Here is a 27,120-nt window from a genome sequence, read left to right on the forward strand (position 1 = left end):
TATAAACTTCTGCTCAGAATTAGCATTGCTCTGAACTGCTTGTCAACCATTTATAGAGGCATAATATCTCTGATTATCAGTCAGGAAAGACTATATCTGCTGAGAAAAATTTGTTCACCTAGTCAAATGCCTACAGACACACAAAAAATAATATTTATTCTCCTTTGTAACTTTTTTTTTTTTTTTTTTTTTTTTGCAGTTTCTGGCCGGGGCTGAGTCTGAACCCACCACATCCAGCATATGGGGCCAGCATCCCACTCCTTTGAGCCACAGGCCCTACACTCTTCTTTGTAACTTTTTAATTGAAGTACATACATATAGGAAAGACCAAGAAACAACCTTAAGAACTTTCTAAATTAGGATCTAAACTTGGTTTAGTTCCTATTCAACATTTCCTCTCCATCCAAACATGCTTTATTCTTTCTTAATTCTCATTTCTATAAATTTTGTATTTAATTTAATGATATGAGGTGTACTTCCCCACCATTGTATGAACCCTAAGCTGAGTATTTCTAATACCACCCATAGTAGCCCATATTATAAGTCTGCCAACCTGAATTATTTTTATATTCATTAAATAAACATTGAAATTCTACCTTGTGCAAAATACCTTGGTAGATGTCATGGATGGTTCCCATGTTCCCAATAGAACTTAAAATGTTGTATTGAAAAAGGCATGCCCCAGAATGAACTTGGTATAGTAGAATGAACATGAGCTTTGGAGCCAGACAGATCTAAGTTCAAATCCCAGCTCTGCCAGTTACAATAGAGACTTGGGTTCTGAGTCTCAGCTTTCTCATCTGTAAAACGGGGTATATAATACCTTTTAGGCTACCCAACATGTAGCTCTTGCCACCATATTGTGTGCTCCTCAAGGATAAGAACTGAGTTTTATTCATTTAGCATAGTGCCTGGTATTTAATAGGCTCTCAGTAAGTGTTTGTTTGGCTACCCCAACAGTGGAAAAATAAAAAATAAATATAACATAGGATAAAATTAAATAAGTGACATTTTCAAACTGAGTAAAGTGTTTTGACCCTGTATGTGACCCGTAATAGCAATGTCATTAAAATATTAATAGTTGGGCGGCGCCTGTGGTTCAGTGAGTAGGGTGCCGGCCCCATATGCTGAGGGTGGCGGGTTCAAACCCAGCCCCGGCCAAACTGCAACCAAAAAATAGCCGGGCGTTGTGGCAGGCGCCTGTAGTCCCAGCTACTCCGGAGGCTGAGGCAAGAGAATCGCTTAAGCCCAGGAGTTGGAGGTTGCTGTGAGCCGTGTGACGCCACGGCACTCTACCCAAGGGCGGTACAGTGAGACTCTGTCTCTACAAAAAAAAAAAAAAAATTAATAGTTAAGGACAACTTCTATCTAGTAGATGTTGAAAAGAGGTTAGAACATTCCTTAGTCCAAAGAAGAGAACAGTAAATCCATACAAGGATTGGCTAAGAGAAATGAAGCAAGTTCCTGGCTGGCCTAACATGTAAGCATTGTTGGCCAGTAACACGAACACAGTATGAGGATAGAAATGGTACTGGCAGAACCCAATCTCTATAATGAGTCATACACACAGAATATCAGATAGTCCATCACCCCCAGGCCTATCAGATAGGCCTCAGGTATGGAGGCTGCAGCAATCTGTGGGAAAGTCCAGGGTTACTAGATGTAGTGATAATTTCAGCTATCGTGTCCGTCTCCCCTTTCCTTAATCCACTGATAATTTTAGCATGCATCAGAATCATCTGGAAGGCTTATTACAAAACAGATTCCAGTTCAGACACAATGTCTCATGCCTATGATTTTAACACTCTGGGAGGCCAAGGCAGGAGGAGCACTTGCAGTTAGGAGTTCAAGACCAGCCTGAGGAAGAGTGAGACCCCATTCTTTACAAAAAAGAAAAGAAAAGAAAAGAAAAATCAACTGGGTGTGGTTGCTTGCACCTGTAACCCCAGCTACTCGGGAGGCTGAGGCAGTTGGATCTTCTGATCCCAGGAGTTTCAAGTTGCAGTAAGCTATGCACTCTAGTGATGCTACTGCACTCTAGCCATGGTGACAGAGCTAGACTCTGTCTCAAAAAAAATTAAAAAATAAATAAAACAGAGGATCCTATAGGTTTGAGTGGGGATTTTTTTTTTTTTAGACAGTGTCTCACTCTGTTTCCAGTGGTAAAGTGTGGTAGCATCACCATAACTAACTGTAACCTCAAATTCCTGAGCTCAAAGTGATTCTCCTCCCTCAGCCTCCAGAGTAGCTGGGAGTAGAGGCATGAGTGGCACTATGCCTGGCTAACTTTTTTTCTGTTTTTTGTGGAGATGGGGTCCCACTCTTGCTCAGGTTGGTCTCCAACTCCTGGCTTCAAGCAATCCTCCTGCTTCAGCCTCCCAAAGTGGTAGGATTACAGGCATGAGCCAACATACCTGGCCAACAATTTGCATTTTTAATAAGTTCTCAAATGATGCTACTGGTCCAGGGATCACACTTTGAGAACTACTGTCTTGATTTGTCATGCTCAATCAATCAATCCCACTTGTCTGCAATAGAGATGTAAAGAAGACTGTGTGTTTCTCAAGATTGGGCTCTCAGAATCTCCCTGGAGTTGAGAGAGGTTTTACAAACTACACAGACCACTCAGAACATCCCCTCCTCACCCCAAGGGAAAATCACTGAGTCCATTGCCCAGATAAACCACTGGTAGTTCATCTGAGAGATCACTTCTCACAGGGGCATTGTTGTGGAAGCAGATTGAAGACAACTTGTTGGTCTTTCCTGATGTCTCCTTCTCCCTCTCCCCATTAGATTCCATTCTATTCAGGCAATAATGCTCGATCGTAGTTCGACTTTACCATAAAAAATGAGCTTGTTTAATCGAAACACCTGGTGCAAAGACTTCTGAGTCTGCCGGGAACTCACCATATGCATTTCACCAACATCAGGAGAAAGAAAAGCCCATCGCATTCCCATATTGCCTCAAAATGCCTCTTGTGTCCTGTGCTAAGTGCTTGACATACTCATTTCATTTAATCCTACAACAACCCTGTGTGGTGTGTGCTAATGTTTTCCCATCTTCTGGTTTTGGAGAATTTAAGTAACCTGCTAAGGTAAACAATGGAGCCAGGATTCCAAAGCAAATCTGTCTGCCTTCTCAGTAGACTGATTCTGCACTGCTCTAAGGACAGAATTATATCCAAGAGAGAAGTTAGAGGGAGGAACGTTAAGGCAGGACTTCCTAAGTACTAGTGCTCCCAATTATGAAGTGGACCCTTCACAAACATTCTTTTCACTCCTGAGAGTGTCAGCAAAGGACTGTCTACTGAGGCTCAGGTGGAGGAGGGTCCTTTGCTTCTGGTTCCTTCAAGATCCAGTAAAAGGAGTGGAGCTGCTCTTTGGCTCAAAAGGTGACATTTAAACCGGACACTGGAGAGAGTCAGAATTTGACTCATTATGTTAAATGCCACAACCCTTTTGAGGCAGTGAGGGTCTCATCCCAGAACATTTCCAGAGATAGGACAAGAATAACAAGAAAATTCTCTGAAGGGGATTTGGAGAGTAAGTGATGGGTTCATGTCAAACTGAGAGAGTATCTGATTTTTTTATGGACAGGAAGTAAATTCTCCTACACACACTGTATCAACCCTCTTAATCTTGGCCTCAGAGCAAATTCACAGTTGCTCAATAATAATAACCACCATTATTGACATTTATTATTCAGTAGGTTTTCTATACATTGTCTCCCACGATCCGGAAAAAAACCCCAATAAACTAGAAAAGACCATATACTTTATGCAGATAACTGAGGTCCTGCATGTTATTAAATAACTTGTCCAAAGATCTTATAGCAAGCATAAGAACTTGATTCTTGATCTGAACTTGGATTCAAACAGAAGTCTGTCTTACTCAAAAATTCATGAATTTAACTACTATTTGGCACTATACTAATACAGGGTAACCATAAAGTTTGTAGGCAATTTGGTCATGTGCAATTATAAATCGCACATGAACTTTATGGACACTGTATATCACTTTACCATCCTAAATTTTTCTGGTTAGGGTCTCTGACTCTCCACTGAAACTTGAATCCAAACTTGAATCCAAACAGTTAAGATAGTGCAAGTTTATAAGATGTCCTTATAAGCAAACTCTATTTAAAGACTTTAATGTCTGAGTCAGAAGGTGAATTGTTAAAGCACTTGGTAAACGCAAAAAGATCATCATATTAAAAGAAGCTTTATTCTGATTTAAAATGGATAATAGTATATAAATCTGTATCAGGAACCATACTCTGACATAGATGACTCTCAAAGGAGGAGAATGTCACATGCTCAAAATATCAGCTGGATTATTTATAATATTAAAAAATTGCAAACAATTTAAATATCCTAGAGAGAGACAATGATTAAATAAATTCCGATATCACTGAGCCACTTAATGGAGTATGATACAGCCATTGATTGAAATACTAACAAAATGTAAAATTGTACCCATGCTATCATTACAATGAAATATTTTTAAAAAATACTAAGTGTAAAGGCTGGGCATAGTGGCTCCCAATCCTAACACTTTGGGAGGTTGAAGCGCGTAGATCACCTGAGCTTGGGAGTTTGAGACCAGCCTGAGCAAGAGTGAGACTCTATCTCTAAATAATGTCCAAGCATTATGGCAGGCACCTGTAGTCCCAGCTACTTGGGAGCCTGAGGCAATCAGATCACTTGAGCCCAAGAGTTTGAGGTTGCTGTGAGCTATCCACAGCACCCTACCCAGGGCAACAGAGTGAGACTCTGTCTCAAAAAATAAACAAATAAATAAAAATACTATGTGTAAACACTTGAAGGAAAATTTGACTTTAAAACAAACTTAGTATAATAGGTGGATTTTCTTTCTCTTCATTCCTGTGGAGTTTAATTAATGCTATACTAATAATAGAATATAAAAATAATAACGTTATTTAAAAAATCTTTCCATGTATGTTTCCAAGTTACCAGCTGAAATTTCCAGGTGCTGGATGCTGTACTGAACTTTGTTATTACTTTACTAAGATCCATTCTCTCCTCTCTTGGCTAATACGATGATTTTATTTGAGGTATCACACTTCTCCTAATCCACTTCACATATGTGCCAGAAGTTAAATCCAGCCCTGGCTCGAGGACTTGGACAGGAAACTCAACCAAAGCAAATCTATACAGACCCCTCCCTTGGCACCATGACACGTTCAGGGATGAGCCTGTAACCTAGTTCAGGCCAAGGAGTCAAGAAGAGAGATTTCTGGAACCTTTGACTAGATATAATTGAGAAAGCCCCAGAAGAGTCAGCTTTAGGACAAAACCGTACAGCTGGCAGAACTGAGTAGAAGAAACAGACGGGTCTTGGTGATGTCAAGCCACTAAATTGATCAGTCCTGAACTCTGCCCTCTTTTGGACTTTTGTTACCTAGACAATAAATCCCATTATGGTTTTCATTGGGTTTTATCTCATTGCAATGTAGCCCTTATTTATATAGAGGCCATGACATTTTCAAAAAGGTTGCACTATTTTTGAGGAAAATAGAGCTAGAAAAGAGGGCAGTGGATGACTTTAACATATCTGTACCAAGTCTACATTAACTAAAATATGTTCTTACTTTATATTAAAGGGGCTTGCTGACCAAGTCAACTGATGAAGATATTCTAAAAACATGCTGACCATTAATTCCTCAAAATACTCCCAGATTTATTTCTGAGTAAAGCCAGATCTCTAGAATACACACACACACTCTCTCTCTCATATATATATATATATTTCCCACTTCTAAAATTGCCCTTATAAAATGAGTGTTTAATATGGAGTTTAAGGGAGAAAGATATAGCAGACAGTCTAATGAAATGTTGCTTTTATTCATTATGATAGTCCATCCTCCTTATATAAAATTCAACAAGGCCACTTGTTCCCAGAGTTAGCATCTCCTTATTAACTAGTGTGCTTTTATCTTACAACAGTGGGAACTATGAAACCTATTTGTGTTTTCTTCTTTGCTTTGGCTGCCAGGAACCTCAGGCTTTGTTCTCATTTGTAACACTCTGGTTTGTCTTAAGTTTTCTGGTACAAGTTATTTTCCTCACCTACCTTTCCCCCCTTTTTTTGCTAAGTCTTTCTATTATAGTTCTATGGGCAATTTTGTATTGTATTTGTGTTTTTTAATGTAAGCTGGTTCAAATACCTTTTAGACAAAGGTGGGGCATAAATATATTATTATTAAAGAAGCATGACTATTATTATTAATCATCATCATCATCATGAGCTTGGGCAGTAACCTAATTTTATCCTTTCTTATGTTTATAGAGGGGATTGAATGTTCTTGTTCTCTCTTTTGAACTGCTGGGAGATCTCCCCAGCTCAGAGGAATAATAAGTTAGTAGTGCTGACTTTAGTCAGAATCGCTGTGCATCTCCTTTCCCAGGTGATTGCCATACAGACGATCATAGGCTACTGAGCTCCTTCCTGCTCCTAATTACTATTTAATGGAACATAGCTGTCCTATTCTGACAACGCCCTCTTGGGGCAGGACTGGAACCCCTTTCCTCAGTTAATTGACAAAGAACCTTGGAGGGGTGGGGTGCCTCTGGCAGCAAGGGTATAACTCCTTTATGTGTCTAAGCTACTCCTGTACTGGAAACTGTACCTTCCAATTTTTGACACTCAAAAGCTAACTACACCTTCTAAAGTTGGATAGGTCTAAAGAGGTGCACTGAGGCGGCTTCTGTAGAAATCTGGGGTCTCTTTCATCCTCAGTCCTGACGGTCATTGTGTGGATAGAACCTCCACTGTTCTCATTCGTAGCGCTCTGGTTTATCTTAAGTTTTCTGGTATAAGTCAATTTAGGCTTTCTCCCTTGAAGGCCACCAGGTACCTTAATTATCATTAAGCTGGCAGGTACCGTGTGTTCCTAAGTAATCAGTAGGAGTGTTTAATTTGGGTTTTTTTTTTTTGTTTTTTGTTTTTGGCCGGGGCTGGGTTTGAACCCGCCACCTCTGGCATATGGGACTGGCACCCTACTCCTTGAGCCACAGGCACCGCCCAGGAGTGTTTAATTTGGAATCACTGTTGTTCTGGCTACTGTATAAGGTTCCAAGGCTTTCTGCCCTGGGGGGAAAAGAAGGTTCCTATGCGGGTTCACCTTCCCCCATGAGCTGAATGAAGATAGATGTCCCCATGCCTGCTGACTAGTCTCCAGGAGTTGAATAAAGGTCACGTCACAGCTACCTTTGGCTCCTTGGTTTTCTTTTTCTTTTTTTCTTTCTTTTTTTTTTTTGAGACAGAGCCTGGGTAGAGTGCTGTGGCGTCACAGCTCACAGCAACCTCCAACTCCTGGGCTCAAGCAAGTCTCCTGCCTCCACCTCCCAAGTAGCTGAGATCACAGGCACCCACCACAATGCCTGGCTATTTTTTTTTTTTTGGTTGCAGCCATCATTGTTGTTTGGTGGGCCCGGGCTGGATTCGAACCCACCATCAGGTGTAGGTGGCTGGAGCCTTAGCCACTTGAGCCACAGGCGTGGAGCCAAGCCACAGGCACCGAGCTGTTGGTTTTCTTTAGATTTGTCTGAATCCAGTGTGAACCTTTTCAGCCTCAGCCATTGCCGCTCCAGTCATATTAATAATTTGGGATCAGGGGAGGTCTGTGGTTATCCCTAGTGGGTGGTTCTACTCTCTTGTGAAATAAAGTATATTGTAAAACTAGCCTTAATGTCACCTCCTCAATAGCCTCTGGTAACAGTTTCACAACAGCTTAGCTAAGTACTTTAATATCCACTGCTGGTAAAAAAGAATTAGCTCTTATCAATATCCCTGATGATTTGTCTAAGGGAGATTATTTCAATTAATGTCTTAAAAAATCAATTAATGCCTTGATTCCTCCAGGTTCTGCTGCCCCCAGTACCACACAGAGGACAAGATTTCTCCTTACCTTATCTGGCACAAGCTGCTAGTTATTCCACAATACCTCTCCTCCCTTTCCTATATAGTGAAATGATATCTGGGGGCACACCTCTGTCCCACTAATCCAGCCTACCGTCATGCCAGGGATGGTGACCATTTAATTAACTGCTGGCTAGTGAAATGTGAGTGGAGTGAATGCTTCCATTTAAAACTTCCAGCTCACATCCTTAAAGGAAGAAGCCTGGCTTCCCTTTCTACTTTCCTACTTCCTGCTAGCTGGAGTTTGGAAGGAAGAGCAGCAGCTTCAGCACGAGATAGAAGCTGTGTGTTGAGGATGACAAAACACAAAGGGAAAGGAGCCTGGGCCCTGCAGGGTTGTGGAGCCCTATATTCACCTAGGGCTTCTTATACCTCCAACTGTTACGTGAGAGAATAATAGACTTCTATTTTATTTAAGCCACTGTTACTTTGGTCTTGTAGCTAAATCAATAATACCCCGACATATATGAATACATCTGTGTCAGATAAGTACTTTGCAAAAGGAGCCTTTCTAAAAAAATAAACATTAAAAATATGATTTTTGCCTACAGGGGGGAAAACATGGGGCTGAAGTCAACAAACTGACAGCACAAAATTCCCGTCCTAATAAAAGTCAAGACTAATCATAGATCTCATGGTTAAAAACCATTTACTGGGTATAGGAAACCACGCCTCTTTTCTTAGTAGAAAGGCCTTCCTGAAAAAAAGCCTGTTGATGTTGTTGTTCTCCTTCTCCTTTGTCTTTCTCATCCTCCTCCTTCCTCAGCAATTCTTCCTTTCAGCATCTTCTTTGCTGCTATCCCACCCAAACGTTCTGGTTAATGCTATTGGGTCATTGCAAGTTGGATTCCAAATCCATCATGTGTCTTAAGGTGGACAGTAGGCAGAAGAAAGTGGGAACATGGAAAGGAGGGAGGGGTCCTCAGAGCATGCACTGAAGGACTGTAGAAAACCGGCGCACATCATTTCCCATCAGACGACACTGAGAAAACTAGATCACTCTCATCTTCCCGCATTGCTAAGCCCTTCAGGGCTTATGTTCAGAAGATTCAAATTCTAGATGACCTATGATTACACAGAGCTAGGTTCTTCTCAGGAAATCAGATTCAGGAACAAAAAGTTTTATGAGTTGCTGTTGAAGGGAATTCAATCAGGCTGAAGGACTGGAAAGTGGAAAACGAATCCAAGGTCTTGTCAGTGATCTCCCTGAAGTTGCTAGTATCCCTGAGCTCTTAGCACAGCAGGAAAAACAGACATACAGACACTTGTCCTTGCTGAATCAATGTTACAGATGATCTAAGGGGATAGAATACTGAAATCAGATGCCTGGAAGATTAGAGAGAGAACTAGGGAACAGGGCACAAGGATATGCTTGTGATCAGCTGCTACAATTCTGTTCTAGTCAATTCTGATACAAGAGCGAACAAAACAATTGACTCTTAACACGTCTGATTCAGCCGTAGCTGGTGGTTTGTAAATTCTTACATGGTTTCAGAACTGCTTGAAGAGCTTTTTTTTTTTTTTTTAACCTCAAATCAAGAGGTAAAAGATCCTGAGGAAAATGGATAGTCTGTCTTTCTCTTCAGAATTATTGGAGAAAAAATACTGCCCCCCCAATAATTTTGAATGATTTTCAAGCATAACATGAACTTCAGTCAATGTCATGAGAAATATATAAGACTTTTGTAGCTCTGAGAAGGAGGGCACTCTGGAGAGCTAAAGACACAAACCATAGAAAAACCTAAGAGACCTGTCTTAATATGCAGATTTTTCTGGCTGATAAGTCGGTGGTGATTCTACACATTTCTCATTGTAGTGCTCCTTCCTTCCTTCCTTCCTTCCTTCCTTCCTTCCTTCCTTCCTTCCTTCCTTCCTTCCTTCCTTCCTTCCTTCCTTCCTTCCTTCCTTCCTTCCTTCCTTCCTTCCTTCCTTCCTTCCTTCCTTCCTTCCTTCCTTCCTTCCTTCCTTCCTTCCTTCCTTCCTTCCTTCCTTCCTTCCTTCCTTCCTTCCTTCCTTCCTTCCTTCCTTCCTTCCTTCCTTCCTTCCTTCCTTCCTTCCTTCCTTCCTTCCTTCCTTCCTTCCTTCCTTCCTTCCTTCCTTCCTTCCTTCCTTCCTTCCTTCCTTCCTTCCTTCCTTCCTTCCTTCCTTCCTTCCTTCCTTCCTTCCTTCCTTCCTTCCTTCCTTCCTTCCTTCCTTCCTTCCTTCCTTCCTTCCTTCCTTCCTTCCTTCCTTCCTTCCTTCCTTCCTTCCTTCCTTCCTTCCTTCCTTCCTTCCTTCCTTCCTTCCTTCCTTCCTTCCTTCCTTCCTTCCTTCCTTCCTTCCTTCCTTCCTTCCTTCCTTCCTTCCTTCCGAGTTGGGGTCTTTCTCTGTCATCCAGGCTGGAGTACAGTGATATGATCACAGATCACTGCAGCCTAGAAGTCCTGGGCTCAAGATATACACTCCTGCCTTAGCCACCCAAGTAGCTGGGACTACAGGCATGTGTCACCATGCCCAGCTAATTTTTAATTATTTTTGTAGGGATGGGATCTCACTATGTTGCCCAGGCTGTTACTGTGCTTACTTAATATCGCCTAGAGAAACTGATCATCTTAGAAAAACTAAAGCCACAGAGAGTTATGTAGAGCTGAAACCCACAGACTTTTTACTGTCTAAATCCAGTTGAAAGTATTTAGAGGCGGTGCCCATAGCTCAATGGGTAGGGCTCCGGCCACATAACCCAGGCTGGCAGGTTTGAACCCAGCCTGGGTCAGCTAAACAACAATGACAACTGAAACAAACAAAAAAAATAGCCGGGCATTGTGGTGGGCACCTGTAGCCTCCTAGCTACTTGGAAGGCTGAGGCAAGAGAATTGCTTAAGCCCAAGAGTTTGAGGTTGCTGTGAGCTGTGATGCCACGGCATCCTACCCAGGGTGACAGCTTGAGACTCTGTCTCAAACAGAAAAAAAAAAGTATTTAGTGACTTGGTGTAGTGGCTCATGCCTGTAATCCTACCACTCTGGGAGGCTGAGGCAGATGGATTGCTTGAGCTCAGGAGTTTGAGACCAGTCTGAGCAAGAGTGAGACCCGATCTCTACTAAAAGTAGAAAAAATTAGTTGGATGTCATGGCAGGTACCTGTAGTCCCAGTTACTAGGGAGGCTGAGGCAAGAGGATTTCTTGAGCCCAGGAGTTTGAGGCTACTGTAAGCTATGATGCCACAACACTCTTCCAAGAGCTAAAGTGAATCTCTGTCCCAAAATAATAATAATTTAAACAGAAACAATGTCATTACTACTTCGAAGGGCATGAGCTTCTTGAAACATTTTATCAAACTTTTATTTATTTATTTATTTATTTTTTTGTAGAGACAAAGTCTCACTGTACCGCCCTCGGGTAGAGTGCCGTGGCGTCACACGGCTCACAGCAACCTCTTAACTCTTGGGCTTACGCGATTCTCTTGCCTCAGCCTCCCGAGCAGCTGGGACTACAGGCGCCCGCCACAACGCCCGGCTATTTTTTGGTTGCAGTTTGGTCGGGGCTGGGCTTGAACCCGCCACCCTCAGCACATGGGGCCGGTGTCAAGAACCAAAAGAGGAAATCTTTCTGAAGTTATCAGCAGACAGAGCTCTTAAAAAAGAAATCTCGGGCGGTGCCTGTGGCTCAGTGAGTAGGGCGCCGGCCCCATATGCCGAGGGTGGCGGGTTCAAACCCAGCCCCGGCCAAACTGCAACAAAAAAAAAAAAAAAAGAAAGAAAGAAATCTCAGTGATAGAATGATTTTTTTCCCCTGCTAGGTAGATACTTAGTAATGGGGGATCAAATGGAAGGTCTACTTTTAGTTTTTTGAAGATTCTCCATATTCTTTCCTAGTTTGCAACCCCACCAACAGTGCATGAGTGTTCCCCTGTCTCCGCACCTACACCAGCATCTGTAACTTTGGGACCTTGTGAAGTGGGCTGTTCCCACTAGGGTCAGGTGATATCTCAAAGTAGTTTTGATTTGCATTTCTCTGATGAGGGGCAATGAGCATTTTTCCAAAATCACCACAAGGACATTTGCACTCGAATGTTTATTGAAGCTCAGTTCACAATTGCAAAGATGTGGGAACAACCCAAGTGCTTATCAACTCATGTATGGATTAATAAACAGTGGTATATGCATACCATGGAATACTATTAAGCCATAAAAAATGGAGACTTTGCATCTTTCATATTTACCTGGATGGATTTGGATAACATTCTCCTAAATAAAATGTCTCAAGAATGGAAAATCAAGTATCCCACATACTCAATACTAAGCTGAAACTAGCAGATTAACAACTATAGGTCCACATGCAAGAAAAAACACAATTAAATTCCAGGAGAGAGGAAGGAGGTTTGGTAAGTTCCCACAATGTATGAGTAGATGGGACACTTCTTGGGTGAAGGACTCAACTACAACTCAGACTTTAACTTAGAAATTCAAACAATGTAATCTAATTGCATATGCCCTCATATTAACCTGAAATTAAAAAAAAATCTCAAGAAGCCACAGGCCTGTGTCAGGAATAGAAGAACAGGGAAAGGCTGTGAGATGAAGGACTAGAGAGGAAGAAGAGGAATCAAAAGCTGTGGACAGAGGTTGAGAGGAAAGCAGTGCCTGAGGAAAGAGGAGAGAGAAGGAAGCAGGTGCTGGAAGAGGCAGTTCAGGACTCAGGAGTATCCAGCAGGAAGCCTGAGTTGTCACTCTAAGCAGGAAGTTTATTTTACACAAAGTGCGTCAAGAAGTCCTCCTACACTGACTTTATTGTCATCAGCTATAGGCACCTTGGGAGAGCCTCCTACTTTGATCACCATCTGTGGACATCTCATCACACAGACAGCATTGCTGTTGACTTCACACGTCCTAGCAAAGTCAACTAAAGCTTCTTATCTAAATTCATGTATTTATATATGTATAGAAAATGGCTGAAATGGTTTATACCAAGCTATTAACAATGCTTACAGGGAAGGGCTTTAACATTCTCTATATTTTTTGACTATTAAAAAATAAGGACTATGTATTAGGTAAAAATTTAATAACAATATTCCCAGTTTAATTTTTTTGTGGGGGAAAGGGTAGAATTATGTTGCAACAGAATGAGAAGAAATAATGTTTTATACCTCCTTCCTCTTACTTGCGCTTTGAGACTCTGACTATGGCAAAGCTCTTGTATATTCATAGCCCGAGGCCTTAGTTGGCCACTGCTACTTCCACCACCCCCTGCCTTCTCCAGGATGAAAGCCAACACTTAAACAAGCAAATAAGTAGATGGCAATGACTTTGGGTCTCCCTGGCCATGACTTAAAGAACAGTTACAGTTTTAAGACTGTTAAACGAGCAAACAAGGAAGCAAATGGCAGTGACTTTGCCCTGGCCCAGACCTGAATGAATACCTGTTTCTGGGACCTACGAGACTTTCCTGCACTACTTTACCCTCCACATCTGGCCAAGGTCTGAGGGCATCCACTACTGCAGCACTCATAACGCTCCATGTCACTTAGTGCTGGTTTACACGTCCACCTCTCTTACTCCTTGAAGTCATAGGATGTGTCCATGTATTTCAAAGCCCTCAGCACTTGATCTAGGACACATAATATACATGTTTGAATGAATAAATGTGTGACTATCCAGGATCTTATCCTTATTGTGAACATTTTGCTAATAAACTCTCCTTGTCTCATCGGTTTTTTTCCTCCATGCTATGAAATAATCTGATCTGACTAGCTCAAACTCAGCCTCTGAGCCAGTGGTTCTCAAATGTTTGGTTTTCAGAGTCTCTTTGTTTAACTCTTAAACATATTGAGGATTCAAAAAAGTTTTTGTTTGTTTGGGTTACATCTATCAATCTTTACTTATCAGAAATGAAAACGGAACGAAATTTTAAATATTTACATGGGTCACCACGAAAGTTTTGAGACAGACTGTGTTATGGTCCATTATTTCATTTCCAAGAACACAGTTGACAGCGTCCTTTCTGATTCACCCGTGCAAGTTTCAACTTGCTCGGCTTCTCAGTGTCGCTGGGAGGGCTTCATTTGTTTCTGTCCATGCAGATTTTACGTTTCTTGACTTCTGCATATCTCAACACTTTCATAATGACTTACGTATTAATTCATTCATTTAAAAATAGTAACAAATCCAATATATGTAAACACAAATGACATATATTTTATTTTTAAAAGTATATTTTTTCAAGCAAAACGCTTTTCACAAGAAAAGTGCATTGTTTTACATGCCTGCAGTTTCCTTAAAGTCTAGCTTAATAGAAGACAGGTGGATTCTTGCATCTGCTTCTGCATTCAGTCTGTTGCCACATGTTTTGGTTGAAGTGTATGGAAAAAATGAAGAAGAAGAAGAAGAGGAGGAGGAGGAGGAAAAAGAGGAGGAGGAAGGAGAGGGAGAGGGAAAAAGAAGAGGAAGAAGAAGAAAAAGAAGATGAGGATGAGGAGGAGGGAGAGGGAAGAAGAAGAGGAGGATGAGGAGGAAGAAATGACCTTATACAAATATGTTTTGTTGTAAGAGAGACCTCACAAACCCTCTGAAAGGATCTCAGGAAGTCCCAGGGGTCCTCAGAACACAGTTTTGAAAACCATTGCCCTATGCCTTGTTTCTGTTTCTAAAACTTCTGCCCTGTCCTGAGGATCTGCTTGAACTTAAACCCCCAGCCTTCCTGCTGCCACTGCCCAATAACAGAGGGAGACTGTTAAATATTATCATCACTATTTTGGTCCCTTACCTGTTTTTCTTATTTCATAATTTTTGAATAGCTTTCCCATTGCTTATCAGTCATGTCTGATGATTTTTCCACCTTACCCATGAGCAAAATTTTCTACGCAGCATGGAGTTCAGAGCTGATGTGATTTGTTCAGGGTTATTTGGCAAAATGCAGACCTAGTACTCAGACTCATGCCTTGCTCTTTCTCAGGCCACTTACACCAGCAGTGCCCTAGCCTGATCTCACCTGTAACAATTCAGAGTATTGAGGTGTATTTCAATATTTTCCTAATTTCTACCTTAATGGGGAATGGCAAATGATATTTATTGAGAGCCTACTATATTCGAGGCACCATACTAAGTGCCTTGTTTGTTTTTCAGAAGTCTCACAGAGGCAGACATTATCCTCACTTGAGAAGAAAATCAGACTTGGAGAGATTTAAGTATCTTCACCTATCTTGCCAAATACACATTGTAATAACTGGTAGCACCATCATTTGGAGTAGGACACCTTATTCCAGGTTCCATTAGGACACCTTATTCCAAAGTTCTTTCCATTATATGACTGTGCCTTCACTAAAATCATGGCTCTGTGTGACCAATTATCTTTTGACATGATTACAGCTACAGAGGGGCTCACCCACAGACACTTCTGAACTTCCAATACATTTTTGTTCCTCTCCTGTTTATTCTAGAAATCCTCAGCCAAGAAAGATATCTTCCTGATCTTCAAGCTCACTTCATCCTCTCCTGTTAATGAAATTCCACCCATGTATTCACAGAACCATGAAATCCACTAAAAGAAAACAAAGTGACGAGGGCATGCATTTCTTTACAAAAAGTGCTGGATCAAGAACATCCAATTGACATTAACTGATTTATAGACATGAATCACCAAAGACTGAGAGTCTCTCCCCTCCTCCCCAGTTCCATGGTGACCAGACCCAGCCAGTCTTGTCCTGGCTTAGAGCCTCTCCTAAACAGGGCCAGTCCCAGGTGCACCTTTGAGATAACAATAATGTCTCCTAAAACAAACAGTCATTGTTTCTACACAAAGACCTTCAATGTTTCCTCTATCAACAAAAGGCTACAGCCATCCCTCCAAGAAGACAAAGGGCTGGAAGCCCTTTCATAAATATGATGATGGTGTGGGGCCAGCAGGCAGAGAGAGACAGGACTCCAGCACTTTCTCTGCTGAGGAATAGCTAAGACAGAACTGACTCTACCCATCAGGAACAGTTCTGAATGACTGATCATTCCTGAACTATTTATTTGACAATAATAAAATGTTTCTAATCTGCAAAAAAGAAAGAATAATATCTATGCCTTACAGGATTGCTGTCGGGATCAAATGACATAATAGGTATGAAAGCTCTTTGTAAGGTTTAAGGGGCTGCACGGTTGATACTGTAATTATGAGAAGATTGATGGGCCACCCACATTGTCTGCATTGAAAAGATAACTCTATTTTAGCCAGATGAGATTCCAAATAGTCCTGGTTTTAGTGCTGCCACCCCCTGCCACGCCCTTCACTCCCCCACTCCGACCAAGTTCTTAGAATAAGGCATCAAGGAGAAGAAATATGGTCAATATGGCTGATAGTGATTGTTGACTAGGGCCCATCCCAGGCCAAACTGCTGTACAGGTGATGCCTAACTGTTATTCTATTCCTAGAACTCCAGGTCCTGGAAATGAGATCCCTGGTTCCCTACCAAGGGTCTAATGGTCCAACTTCTCTGCCTTCCATCCCTTCCCTTATCCCTTCTAAAGCACATCTTACTTAATTTACACAAAATAAATATACATTATAAATTAAAACAAGAAAAAATACAAAAGAAAAAAGTTTTAAAATGAGAAAACTGTCCATCCTCACTACAAATCAAAGTAAGTAAATGAAGACAAACTGTACCATTTATACCTATTTAATAAGAAAAATTATAAATAAGAATTTCCGATTTTGCTGAGTTTGGGACAAAATTGGTGTGATACAGCACTGGTAGCATCATAAATTTGTATAAATCCTTCACTGGTGCAGAATGATGACACATGGCAAGCAGGAGATATCCCTGTTGTTTGGCCTAGTAATCTCTCTCCTTGACAATTCCCCAACAAATAATATAATAAAAATGGGGGGAAAGCAGATGGTATTGATATATTTACCCATAACAGGTAATATTATAGTAACAAGAGAAATGTTTTAGTTAATGGTGGTGTGACTATAGTCACAAAAATGAAAATATAAAAACTACTTAAAAATATGAGTAAATGAGAGTGTACAATGTTATACAACTAGGTAAAAATACAAAGTGTGCAAAAAATGTATACACATTCAAACAAGGAAAAAATGTATTAATATTGTAATACTCAGTATTTACCTATAACATTTGTTATCCTGTATACTGCCTCTTGTATCTTTTTTTTTTTATTAAATCATAGCTGTGTACATTAATGCAATCATGGGGTACAATGTGCTGGTTTTATATAAATTTGAAATATTGTCATCAAACTGGTTAACATGGCCTTTGCGGCATTTTCTTAGTTACTGTGTTAAGACATTTATACTCTACACTTAGTAAATTTCACATGTACCCTTGCAAGATGCACCGTAGGTGTGGTGCCACGGATTACCCTCCCGCCACCCATCCTCTCCCCTCCCCTCCCCTCTCTCTCCCCTTTCCCATTCTTGGCTATAATTGGGTTACAGCTTTCATATGAAAGCTATAAATTGGTTTCATAGTAGGGCTGATACATTGGATATGTTTTCTTCCATTTTTGAGATACTTTGCTAAGAAGAATATGTTCCAGCTCCAATGTTTTCTCTTATAATTGCAGAAATCAAATGCAACTTGAGTATTACAATGGTAATACAGTTTTTTCCTTTCTTAAAATGTATATACACTTTTTTGGCACCCTCTGTACACTATGTATATGTATGAATAAGGATGGGTAATGTGAAAAAATGAAAAGCTGTCTGGACACGGTGGCCCACTCCTGTAATCTCAGCACTCTGGGAGGCAGAGGCAGGGGAATCAGTGGAGCTCAGGAGTTGCAGCCTGAGCAAAGCGAGACCCGTCTCTACTAAAAATAAAAAACTAGCCAGGTGTGGTGGCAGGTGCCTGTAGACCCAGCTACTGGGGAGGCTAAGGCAAGAGGATCACTTGAACCCAGGAGGATGAGGATGTTGTGAGTTAGACTGAGGCCACAACACTCTAGCCAGGGCAAGAGAGACTCTGTCTCAAAAAAAAAGGTAAATGGAAAACCTCTTTGGCATAGTGGTGGTGGTGAATTTCAAAATGTTCTTTAATGTTTTTATACCATCATTTAAATACAACAACAAAAAGAAAAGTTAGGCAGCTGGTAGAATTTCTCAAGATCCTGCTTCTACCAGGGTAGAGTAAGAAGTTGTCTTTGCTAAGATTTGATGAGTGTTAATAAATTAATGTGCAAACATTTACAAGCAGAGAGGCCGCAGTAGACTCCAGCTATTGACAGCCTCCGAATTCAAGGCAAGCAAACAATTGCTGAGTTGGATTTCTTCTTTTTCCACCTGCTTACCGTGTGGCCTTCGGCAAGCTATTTGACTCACCTAAACCTTTCCCAGTTTTTAAAATGAGAGTTCAACATTAGCAATTACATTGAGTTATTGGAAGTAGCAGATGAGATAAAGTACTGGGTGTAGTCAGTGAGATAAAGTACATAGCATAGTGCTGGGCACATTGAAAAATTATTCAGTGTGGTTTGTTTTTTGTGCTGTTAATAATGATGATGATGATGGTGGTGATAAACTGAGGCCTTCTGGAGAAAATGCCTCAACTTAAAGGTCTAATGTCAATTAAAAGATGCTGCTCAAGTGAAACTATCCCTATATGTGAACAGAGCTACAAATTTTAAAAGGTATTTTTATCTTATTTATTTATTGTTAATTTTATTTTTAATTGATAATGATTGTATGTATTTAGAGGATGCAATATGATTATTTTTTGCACGTACACATTGTGGAATGAACAAATCTGGCTAATTATTAGCATATTCGTTACTTTAAGTAGTTATCATTTCTCATTCATTTTTAAATTTTATTTACTTACTTATTTATTTTGTAGAGACAGGGTCTCACTATGTTGCTCAGACGGGTCTCAAACTCCAGGGCTCAAGCAGTCCTCCTGCTTTGGCCTTCCCAAATTCTAGAATTACAGGTGTGAGCTTATTTCTTTATAGTGAGAACAGTTAAAATCCTCTCTTTTGGCTATTTTAAAAGATACAAAACATTATTATTAGCTGAAGTCATGAAGGGCATTTTTAACACACTTTAAAAATAGACCTTTTTTTAAAGCTCACAGAAAAATTGAGTGAAAGGTAGAGAGATTTCTCATATATCCCCTGTCCCTACCTAGGCACGGCCTCCCCAGCTATCAAACTTGCCTACCACAAACACATCATTACCACTCAAAGTGCATGGTTTACATCAGGGTTCATTGTTGGTGTTATACATTCTGTGGGTTTTGACAAATGTATGCATAATGCCATGTATCCACTGTTATAGCATCACACAGAGCTATTCCACAGCCTAAAAATCTTCTGTGTTTTGCCTATTCATTCTTCTCTCTCCCTAGCTCTAGGAAACCACTAGCAAACTTTGCCATCTTCAGTTTTGCCTTTTCCAGATGGCATATAGTTGTAATCATACAGTATGTAGCCTTGGCTGCTTTCTTAAATGGTTTTGTTTTGTTTGTTTGTTTTGAGACAGAGTCTCACTTTGTTACCCTGGATAGAGTGTCATAGTGTCTAGCTCACGGTGTCTAGTGTTTGAGTTTGCAACCTCAAACTCTTGGGCTCAAGAGATCCTTTGCCTCACTTTGTTACCCTGGGTAGAGTGTCATAGTGTCTAGCTCACTAGTGTCTAGTGTTTGAGTTTGCAACCTCAAACTCTTGGGCTCAAGAGATCCTTTGCCTCAGCCTCCCTGGTAGCTGGGACTACAAGCGCCTGCCACAACACCCAGCTATTTTTAGTAGAGATGGGGTCTCATTTTTGCTCAGGCAGGTCTCAAACTCCTGAGCTCAAGCAATCTACCCACCTTGGCCTCCCAAAGTGCTAGGATTACAGGCATGAGCCACCATGCCTAGTCTGTTTTTTTTTTTTTTTTAATATAACCAGGCTAGAGGAGCAAGTGAGTATTCTAAAATTCCGCTAGATAATAAAATTACTACCAGTAATGTTATTAGATTCTTTATACATGTTATTTTCATAAGATAAATAATATCTTTTTTCTACCAACAACAAAGTGTTCAGTAAGTAGCAGAGCAAGTATGTGAATCCAGTTTGTCAGCCTCCAGTGTTTTTGTTTCCATTATGTGAGGATTTATGTGACACTAAACATGGGTCCTGGAGCATTTGAACCCAGTCATAGGAACTGACAGGGAAAAGCACATGGTCAAAAGTGCATCACCAGCTGCATGTCTCTCCAGTTCTTAGAAAACAGTGTCCTGATAGAACAACACAACAGCCACTCTGCTTTATGCCAGATTCTGGGCTTAGGACGTATATTCTCCATCCATAGACAGTAGTACTCAGTCAGCATACTAAGGAGCAAATTTAAGTGTTTCTAGTTGAATGTTTAACCTTTCTAGCATTGTCCATCCCCCCAGGCCCTCTTGAGACATGTTCTTCCTAATCACTCCCCAATCTAATTAAGTTTCAATACCATAGGTAGACTCTGTACTTGTTGATATACTGTTGTGGGTCTTTGGAGGCCCAAAAGCCATCATAATATCTAAGGTGAGTTTTGTTTTTTTTTTTGCCTTGCTAGAAACTATTTTTACCCCCTTGTGGAGGGCTACATCACCCCCACTAAGAATGCTTTGTCTAGTTGTAGATAACCAGAGCTCAGGGAGGCTAACAGGGAGCAGAGATGCCAAGAAGGTGAGGCCAGGACCTTGGAGAGCACCAAAGTGGCCCTGCTGAGACCATCCAAGGCTTCATGTTACCTGAACATGGAAGGGCAAGGCATGAAGAGGACAGAAGCTAGGAAACTAATATGAGTATTATTTCACTAAAGATTATAGGAAACTTCAGAATATGAAGCCCTCAAAATTCTGTTTCATAAAAGTTTCTTACAGTGGATGACACTTTGTGTGTGTGGACTTCAATTCTCAAGGTCAAAGGTAGTTAAATGGCACATCTTCAAGTGGTTTAATGATTTCAAGATGGTTACTAAGAGCCCACCTCTGCAGGAGTTGGACGTTAATTCTCCCTTCCTATCCCTCCGATGCTGGTTAGGTTCATGATGCTGTAGTTTAGTGCCTGCTGTGAGCTGAAGATAATAGACATTACTTAACTATATGCCAGACAGATACGTCACTATGCTTATTAGTGGGCCATTTTAGTTTACCTTCGCAGCAGTCTTATCAGGTGGATATGATCATTCTCTAAGGCTAAGAGAAGTTAGAAGTTGCTCAGAATCATACACACAGAGCTGTTCCCAAGCTCTGGAAACCGGATATGCCAGGATATCTGGAAATGCCAGGCCTTGAACCCAAGCAATCTGACTTCAGGGCCTTAGTGCTTAAGCCCCATGCTACCTTGCCACTAGATTGACTCAGCGGTCCTGCTGAGGTTTTTGTGTAGCTTTTTAAAAAACCCCGTAGTATACTTAGCACAGGACTATCGTCCTCCCCATTGAGCTTTCCCAGAGATACCACTCTGACCCAAGGGCAGACTTTCATCTTCTCCCCAGGAGAATGCAAAATATATTGTGTCACTCTGCTGCTTGTAGCCCTTCAGTAGCTCCCCTTGCAGTCTTCAGGATAAAATCCAAATTCCTTATCACGACTTTTAAGGCCCTTCATGATATGTCCTTGCTTGTATGATCAGTCTTGTCATCTTTTACCACTTTGCTTCTCAAACTCTGTTCAGTTGCACTGATTGATGCCCTTTCCCTAGATTGTACCCTCTGTTCCCTCTGAGTCTTGGCATGTGTTATCCCCTCTTCCCAGAAACTTCTGTTCCCTTCACTTCCCTTACAAGGGTCTAAATACTCCTCATCACTGTTTTCAGCTCAAGTGTCACTTCTTCTGCATGTCCTCATGGATCCCCCACATATGAATACAACAAAAGTAAGAGTGTCACAGTCCTCTATGCTGGTCAGATTGCCCATAGCACTTTTTGTTCAGTACTGAACATCATGTAGATTAGGTCTAGAGATGGGTAACCAGTATGGTGAGCATTCTGAAATGGATTTTATTATAATACACAATAGATACTGAGTAAATGACTTTATGGATATTATCTCACATAATCCTTTTGGGTTGAGTAGGTAGGGCGGCGCCTGTGGCTCAAGGAGTAGGGCGCCAGTCCCATATGCCGGAGGTGGTGGGTTCAAACCCAGCCCCGGCCAAAAACAAACAAACAAACAAACAAACAAACAAAAAAAGTGGGTTGAGTAGGTACAAATGAGGAAACTGAAACTCAAAGAAGTTAAGCAAATTGTTCAAGTTCCTTCAAATGGTAAATAGTAGAATATAGTTTTTGAGCCCAAATCTGTGCAAATTCAGAGCCCATGTCTTCAATCTCTGCATAACATTACCTCTGGAAACCATATGATAATGACTAGGTAAGCAATAAAACAGAAGTTATTCTGGAGAACACATGACCAAGAATAAACTACCTTCAGTCGCACAGTCAAAAAGTCAACTTCAGAAAATCATAGGGAAGTAGATGGCTCAATAGAGGAAAGGAGAAGGTGAGCCCTGAGGGGACAGGCTCATATAATCGGCTAGCTATGTGTACCCTGATCCAATGTACTGCCACAGAGGAGGGGAATCCACAAATGGAAAGAAATAGAGCTGCCCAACAGTAGAATGAGTTGCCCCATTGAACAGTGGCACTCCCCAGAATGGGACTGGTCGGCCACCTGACAGAGCCTTGTGGGAAGGACCATAGAGAAGGCATTCTGCATTTTCTGCATTCTTGAATGGGTGACTTCCAAAGCCCCTACCACTCAAGGTTCTGTAATCATTGGACTGAGTCTATGACTCAAACTTTGGCAAGTCACAGACCATCTGGCATTCCACAATGCACTGAGTTCTCAGAAAGCAGAGAATGTGAGTGGATGAGACTCTAGGCTTCCAGAACCCAAGCTTTTACCCCTTCAGCCCCATGCTGAGAAGTCAAAAATGGTCCACTCTAACTCTGGCAAGCTAGAAGCCTCCCAGTCCTGTTCCAAAGGCTAACCTGGCAATACAGATATTTAAGTCGTTTGTAGAGAAAGGATATGCCTGTGGGTTTCAGCTGCTGTCACAGGATCTGAAAGAGAACTTACTAGCAGATGGTTAAGACAAAAAAAAAAAAATGTCAACGAATGAATTTCTGGCAGTCATTTCCTGAAAAGAATCGAATGGACCCCACAAAATGTACAGAGGGTCGGCTGTTGTTCCTCGCACACACTGTCTCCTCTCATTCCGTGCTGAGTGACCAATAGTAAACACTCAGAACTGCCCCCTCTGTCCAGTACAGAGTTAGTTCCATGGCCAGTAGTAAGTGCTTTCTGCTCAGCTTTCTTAGAGGGCTCACACACATGGGTGGCTCAACAGATGACAAAACTTTCCATCAATGCTCATGTTATCACACATCCTGATTCTACTTCAGAAGATTCATGCACCCTAAAAAGAATAGCCCCTTCTGGAGGATATGAGGCCATCTAGTAACAAAGCCATCTTAGTATGGCCCAACATATAGCTTAATCCACACACAAATACACACACCACTACACATACAACTACATTAAACTAGGCAAACTTCACTTGTGCAACTTTTGAAAGAAGTAATAAACTACATAGGAAGTTTTTACCCTTGTCTATAGTCAGCGTCTGTTTAGTTCCAACTTTGTTAGCATCTAAAGTTCTTTGACTCTGTCATCCCACAGCGTTCTCTTCTGTCATTTCACTTGCTTCTCTCTACTTAGAGACCAAAGCTTCCCAGTTTGTCCATAGCCAGAGCTTCAGATAAGCTTCCCTCAGCAACCTGTAGCATGGCGTTCTCTCATTTGATGCCGTTTCACTACACCATCCGCATCTCTAACCCTCATATCAGGGATCTGAACTCTAAGGCTTCCTGAATGTGTTCCTTCCTGCCTCTAAAAATATGGATCAGATATAGTACAACCAAACTATTTTTTCCAAACAGAAAGGAGTGGTTCTCTACTCTTTACAGAAGGGTTAAAACTTCCACCTGCCAAGAGAAAACAAGGGTTGCTGAGTCTGTGGCAGTAACTTGAACTTAAAAACTAGGTTCTCAGCTCTGCACTTATAGCTTTGTGGCTAGGGTGCCAGCCACATACTCTGGAGCTGGCGGGTTTGAATCCAACTTGGGAGGCTGAGGCAAGAGAATAGCTTAAGCTCAAGAGTTTGAGGTTGCTGTGAACTGTGATGCCACTGGCACTCTACCCAGGGTGACATAGTGAGACTGTCTCAAAAAAAAAAAAAAAAAAAAGCCTAGGTTCTCCTTATACTTTTTTTTTTGGAGAAAGAGTCTCACTCTATTGTGCAGGCTAAAGTGCCATGGCCTTAGCCTAGCTCCCAGCAACCTAAAACTCCTGGGCTCAAGCAATCCTCCGGCCTGAGCCTCCTGAGTAGCTAGGACTACAGATGCATGCCACCAGGTCCAGCTAATTTTTCTATTTTTAGTATTTTTAGTAGAGACAGGGTCTTATTTTGCTCAAGGTGGTCTTCAACTCCTGACCTCAAGTGTTCCTCCCACTTCAGCCTTCCAGAGTGCTAGGATTACAGGCATGAGCCACTGTGCCTGGCCTTCTCCTTATAATTCCTGACAAAACAACTTTTATTAACTGCTTTCTAACAATCTGCCTTCTTCCACCAACAAGTTCTTTTTAAACAAAATACCTTAGGCTTAAAAGGTAATAAATAGGATTTGAACGTTGATTTACAGAGTTCCCAGAACATGGCCTGCTTACACAGATTCGTGCTGTCCCACAGGTGCTGCTGCAGAAATGTGCATACAGATATTGCACACATGGATGCTTGTCTCAGACAGATCTTGTACACAAAGACAGAGGCCACTCACATAGACAGATGTCCACCAGGAACACGACATATACCAAAAGCTCCCGCAGGGTTGTCTTGACATAAAGCTCCCGGTTCTCAGCCGTGTTCTCAGTCAGCGTTGTTCCCCAAAGTCCTAAGGGGCATTGGAGAGGTGCCCAGGTCCCTAAGAGCAGTGTTCCTCCCAGTTAACCCTACCTTTCTCTCCCTGGCTTCACCCCTACATCCACCCTACCCCTTTCTTACCTATCACCTTATCCCATTGCTGAATCTGGCTATTCACCCATACCCATCCTGCCCTCCCCTAGGTAGACAGGGGGAAGATACTGGGGTCTCAGAGAACAAAGGCATGAATAGGAGGCACTTATTCCAGGGAGGGGACAATCTAAGGTATCAGGATGTCCATGTCCTCCTTGAAATTAGCTCTCACATACCCCACTGGTCCCCCCAAATGATGCCCATGCCAGGCTCCCTCTCTGTAGACTTCTAGTCTGGCCTCTGTGTTCTGGGGCATGCAGCTCCAACACAGGCAATGCACAAACCCCAAAGAGACACCGAGATGTCACCTCTTCTTCCTCCCACCCCGATGCTTTTGATGACCCCTTCTCCTGACTCCAATATCCCAGGAGAACCCTCCTCCACTGGGTACCTCTGATGCCATGGCAGATATGGAGGCAGCAGCTGGATACTGGCGTCCTCCATGCTTTCTTATGGGGCTCATCTTCAGGCTTCTTGGGTTGGGGCCGAGGGGGCACCGCACTGGAGACAGTGCAAATGCTTAGCGCCCTGTGTGGGGAGTGGGGTCCACTGTAGGCGAGGTTGTCCCAGGCTCCAGTCCCTAGATTTTGCAGTTCCTGCCCCTCAGGAGTCTCCACAGCATTCATAGGGAAGAAAGTAGGGGGCTGGCACCCTAGGTGCCCACTCTCAGCTGGAGAAAAAGAGAGCAAAGGCACAGCCCAGCCTTGCCTGCAGAGGGAGGGGAAAGGGAGCCTGAGAGCAGCTGCTCCAACACAGCCTCTGCCTCCTGCCTTTTGTAGGGGAAACCTGTGCCTGCCAGGGGAGGGAGCAGTCCAGGAAGAAGGGGGTGGAGAATGACCATCAATCCTGCCAGGGGCTCTCACTGCCTGCTTGCTGCAAATCTCAGGGCACAAGAAGAAAGGGAATGTGAGGGAACTGAGAGTTAGGGGTTTGAAGAGGGCAGAGAAGGGAAAGTATGGAAGACAGTGAAGACTGGGGGTGGAAGGAGGGATGGGTGAAAGAGGAGAGTGTTGAGATGAAGGTGCTGGTGGAGGGATGGGCAGAGATCAGATGGATGAGATGAAAGAGCAGTGGGAGGAGCTGAGAAAAGAGGGAGCCTAGGAGCCTGATTGTGGGTCTGAGCTAATTTCTACTAAAAGCTCCTGAAAGGGCCAATATGGATTGGGGTGGGCCCAAGGCCAGGCTGAGAGGCTGAACCAGGCCAAGTCCCTACCAGACCCAGGCAATATGCCTGAGGCTCCTTTAATGTGTCACCTTGAGCTGTCCCCAGTGGAGTGGAGAAGGAAGTTCTCCCCCCTCACTTCACCCTTACGGCTGAGGGGAGAGGAAAGTGGCAGGAAGGAATCCCCATCTCAGATACTTGAAAGACAGGGTCTCTGACTCTGAGGAGGGAAGAGGACTGCAGAGTTCAAAGTTATTTGTATTCTTTTTTTCTGAGGCTTGCCCTCCCATGGCTTATAGGTGAGACACACCAAGAGAAGGAAATTCTGCAATGGTGTGGACCTCAGTTTAGGAAAAAGGCTAAGTCCTTACATGGAGGCTGGATCAGGAAGCAAAGGGCAATGTTACTGGGACTCCTTAAGGGAGTGGATATCTGGACCCAGATGAGCTGCCAACCTCTTCCCATGGCTCTGCTTAGTATCAGGTCTAGAATTGCAAACTGGAACCCAAAAAGAAAATATTCATGCTAAAAGGATTGATCTGCTTTCTTTCCAACCTCAGGTCTCTGAATAAAACTTTGGCATGAGCCCTCAAGCACATTGCTGCCTATGCCCTGGTTCACCGACAGGTATGTGCTGTGCCCAAGAAGGGGACTGGTCCTCCAAGTGCTGGTGGTCACCCTGAAGCTTCTCATCCCTGAAGGCTGAAGAGGGAGCTGTCCTCTCCCAACTCCTGGCTCTCCACCTAGGGTTACCCTTTTGCTCCTGTGGCCTGGACCATTTTCATGTACAGTAAAACATTAGCCTGGTGGAAGTCACTAGTCTCTAGTGTCCCAATAAAGAGGTGTTGGTCCCACACAATCTAGGGATGAACTTATCTCCTTGATAAATAAATGTACTTTGAAATGCCAGGAAGGCTATGTTAACCAGTGTGATGAAAATGTGTCAAATGGTCTATAAAACCAGTGTATGGTGCCCCATGATTGCATTAA

At 42.2% G+C, this 27,120-nt stretch overlaps 1 protein-coding gene across 2 annotated transcripts in view; it reads right to left on the reverse strand.

Moving 5' to 3' along the window:
* Positions 1 to 25,594, reverse strand: part of PKD2L1 (polycystin 2 like 1, transient receptor potential cation channel) — a 39,214-nt gene extending 13,620 nt beyond the window's left edge. Inside the window, exons 1-2 of one of the 2 annotated variants that reach the window (XM_053584761.1) lie at positions 25,360 to 25,594; positions 24,733 to 24,846 (exon numbers count right to left, since the gene is read on the reverse strand). In XM_053584761.1, coding sequence (XP_053440736.1) covers positions 24,733 to 24,846; positions 25,360 to 25,594 — 349 coding nt within the window. Of the gene's footprint in view, positions 1 to 24,732; positions 24,877 to 25,352 lie in introns of both variants that reach the window. The other variant, XM_053584762.1, reaches the window with a different exon arrangement.
* Between the last annotated feature and the right edge of the window lie 1,526 nt (positions 25,595 to 27,120).

The sequence above is a fragment of the Nycticebus coucang genome, chromosome 3 (genome assembly GCF_027406575.1).
Source record: "Nycticebus coucang isolate mNycCou1 chromosome 3, mNycCou1.pri, whole genome shotgun sequence".
NCBI classification, from domain to species: domain Eukaryota; kingdom Metazoa; phylum Chordata; class Mammalia; order Primates; family Lorisidae; genus Nycticebus; species Nycticebus coucang.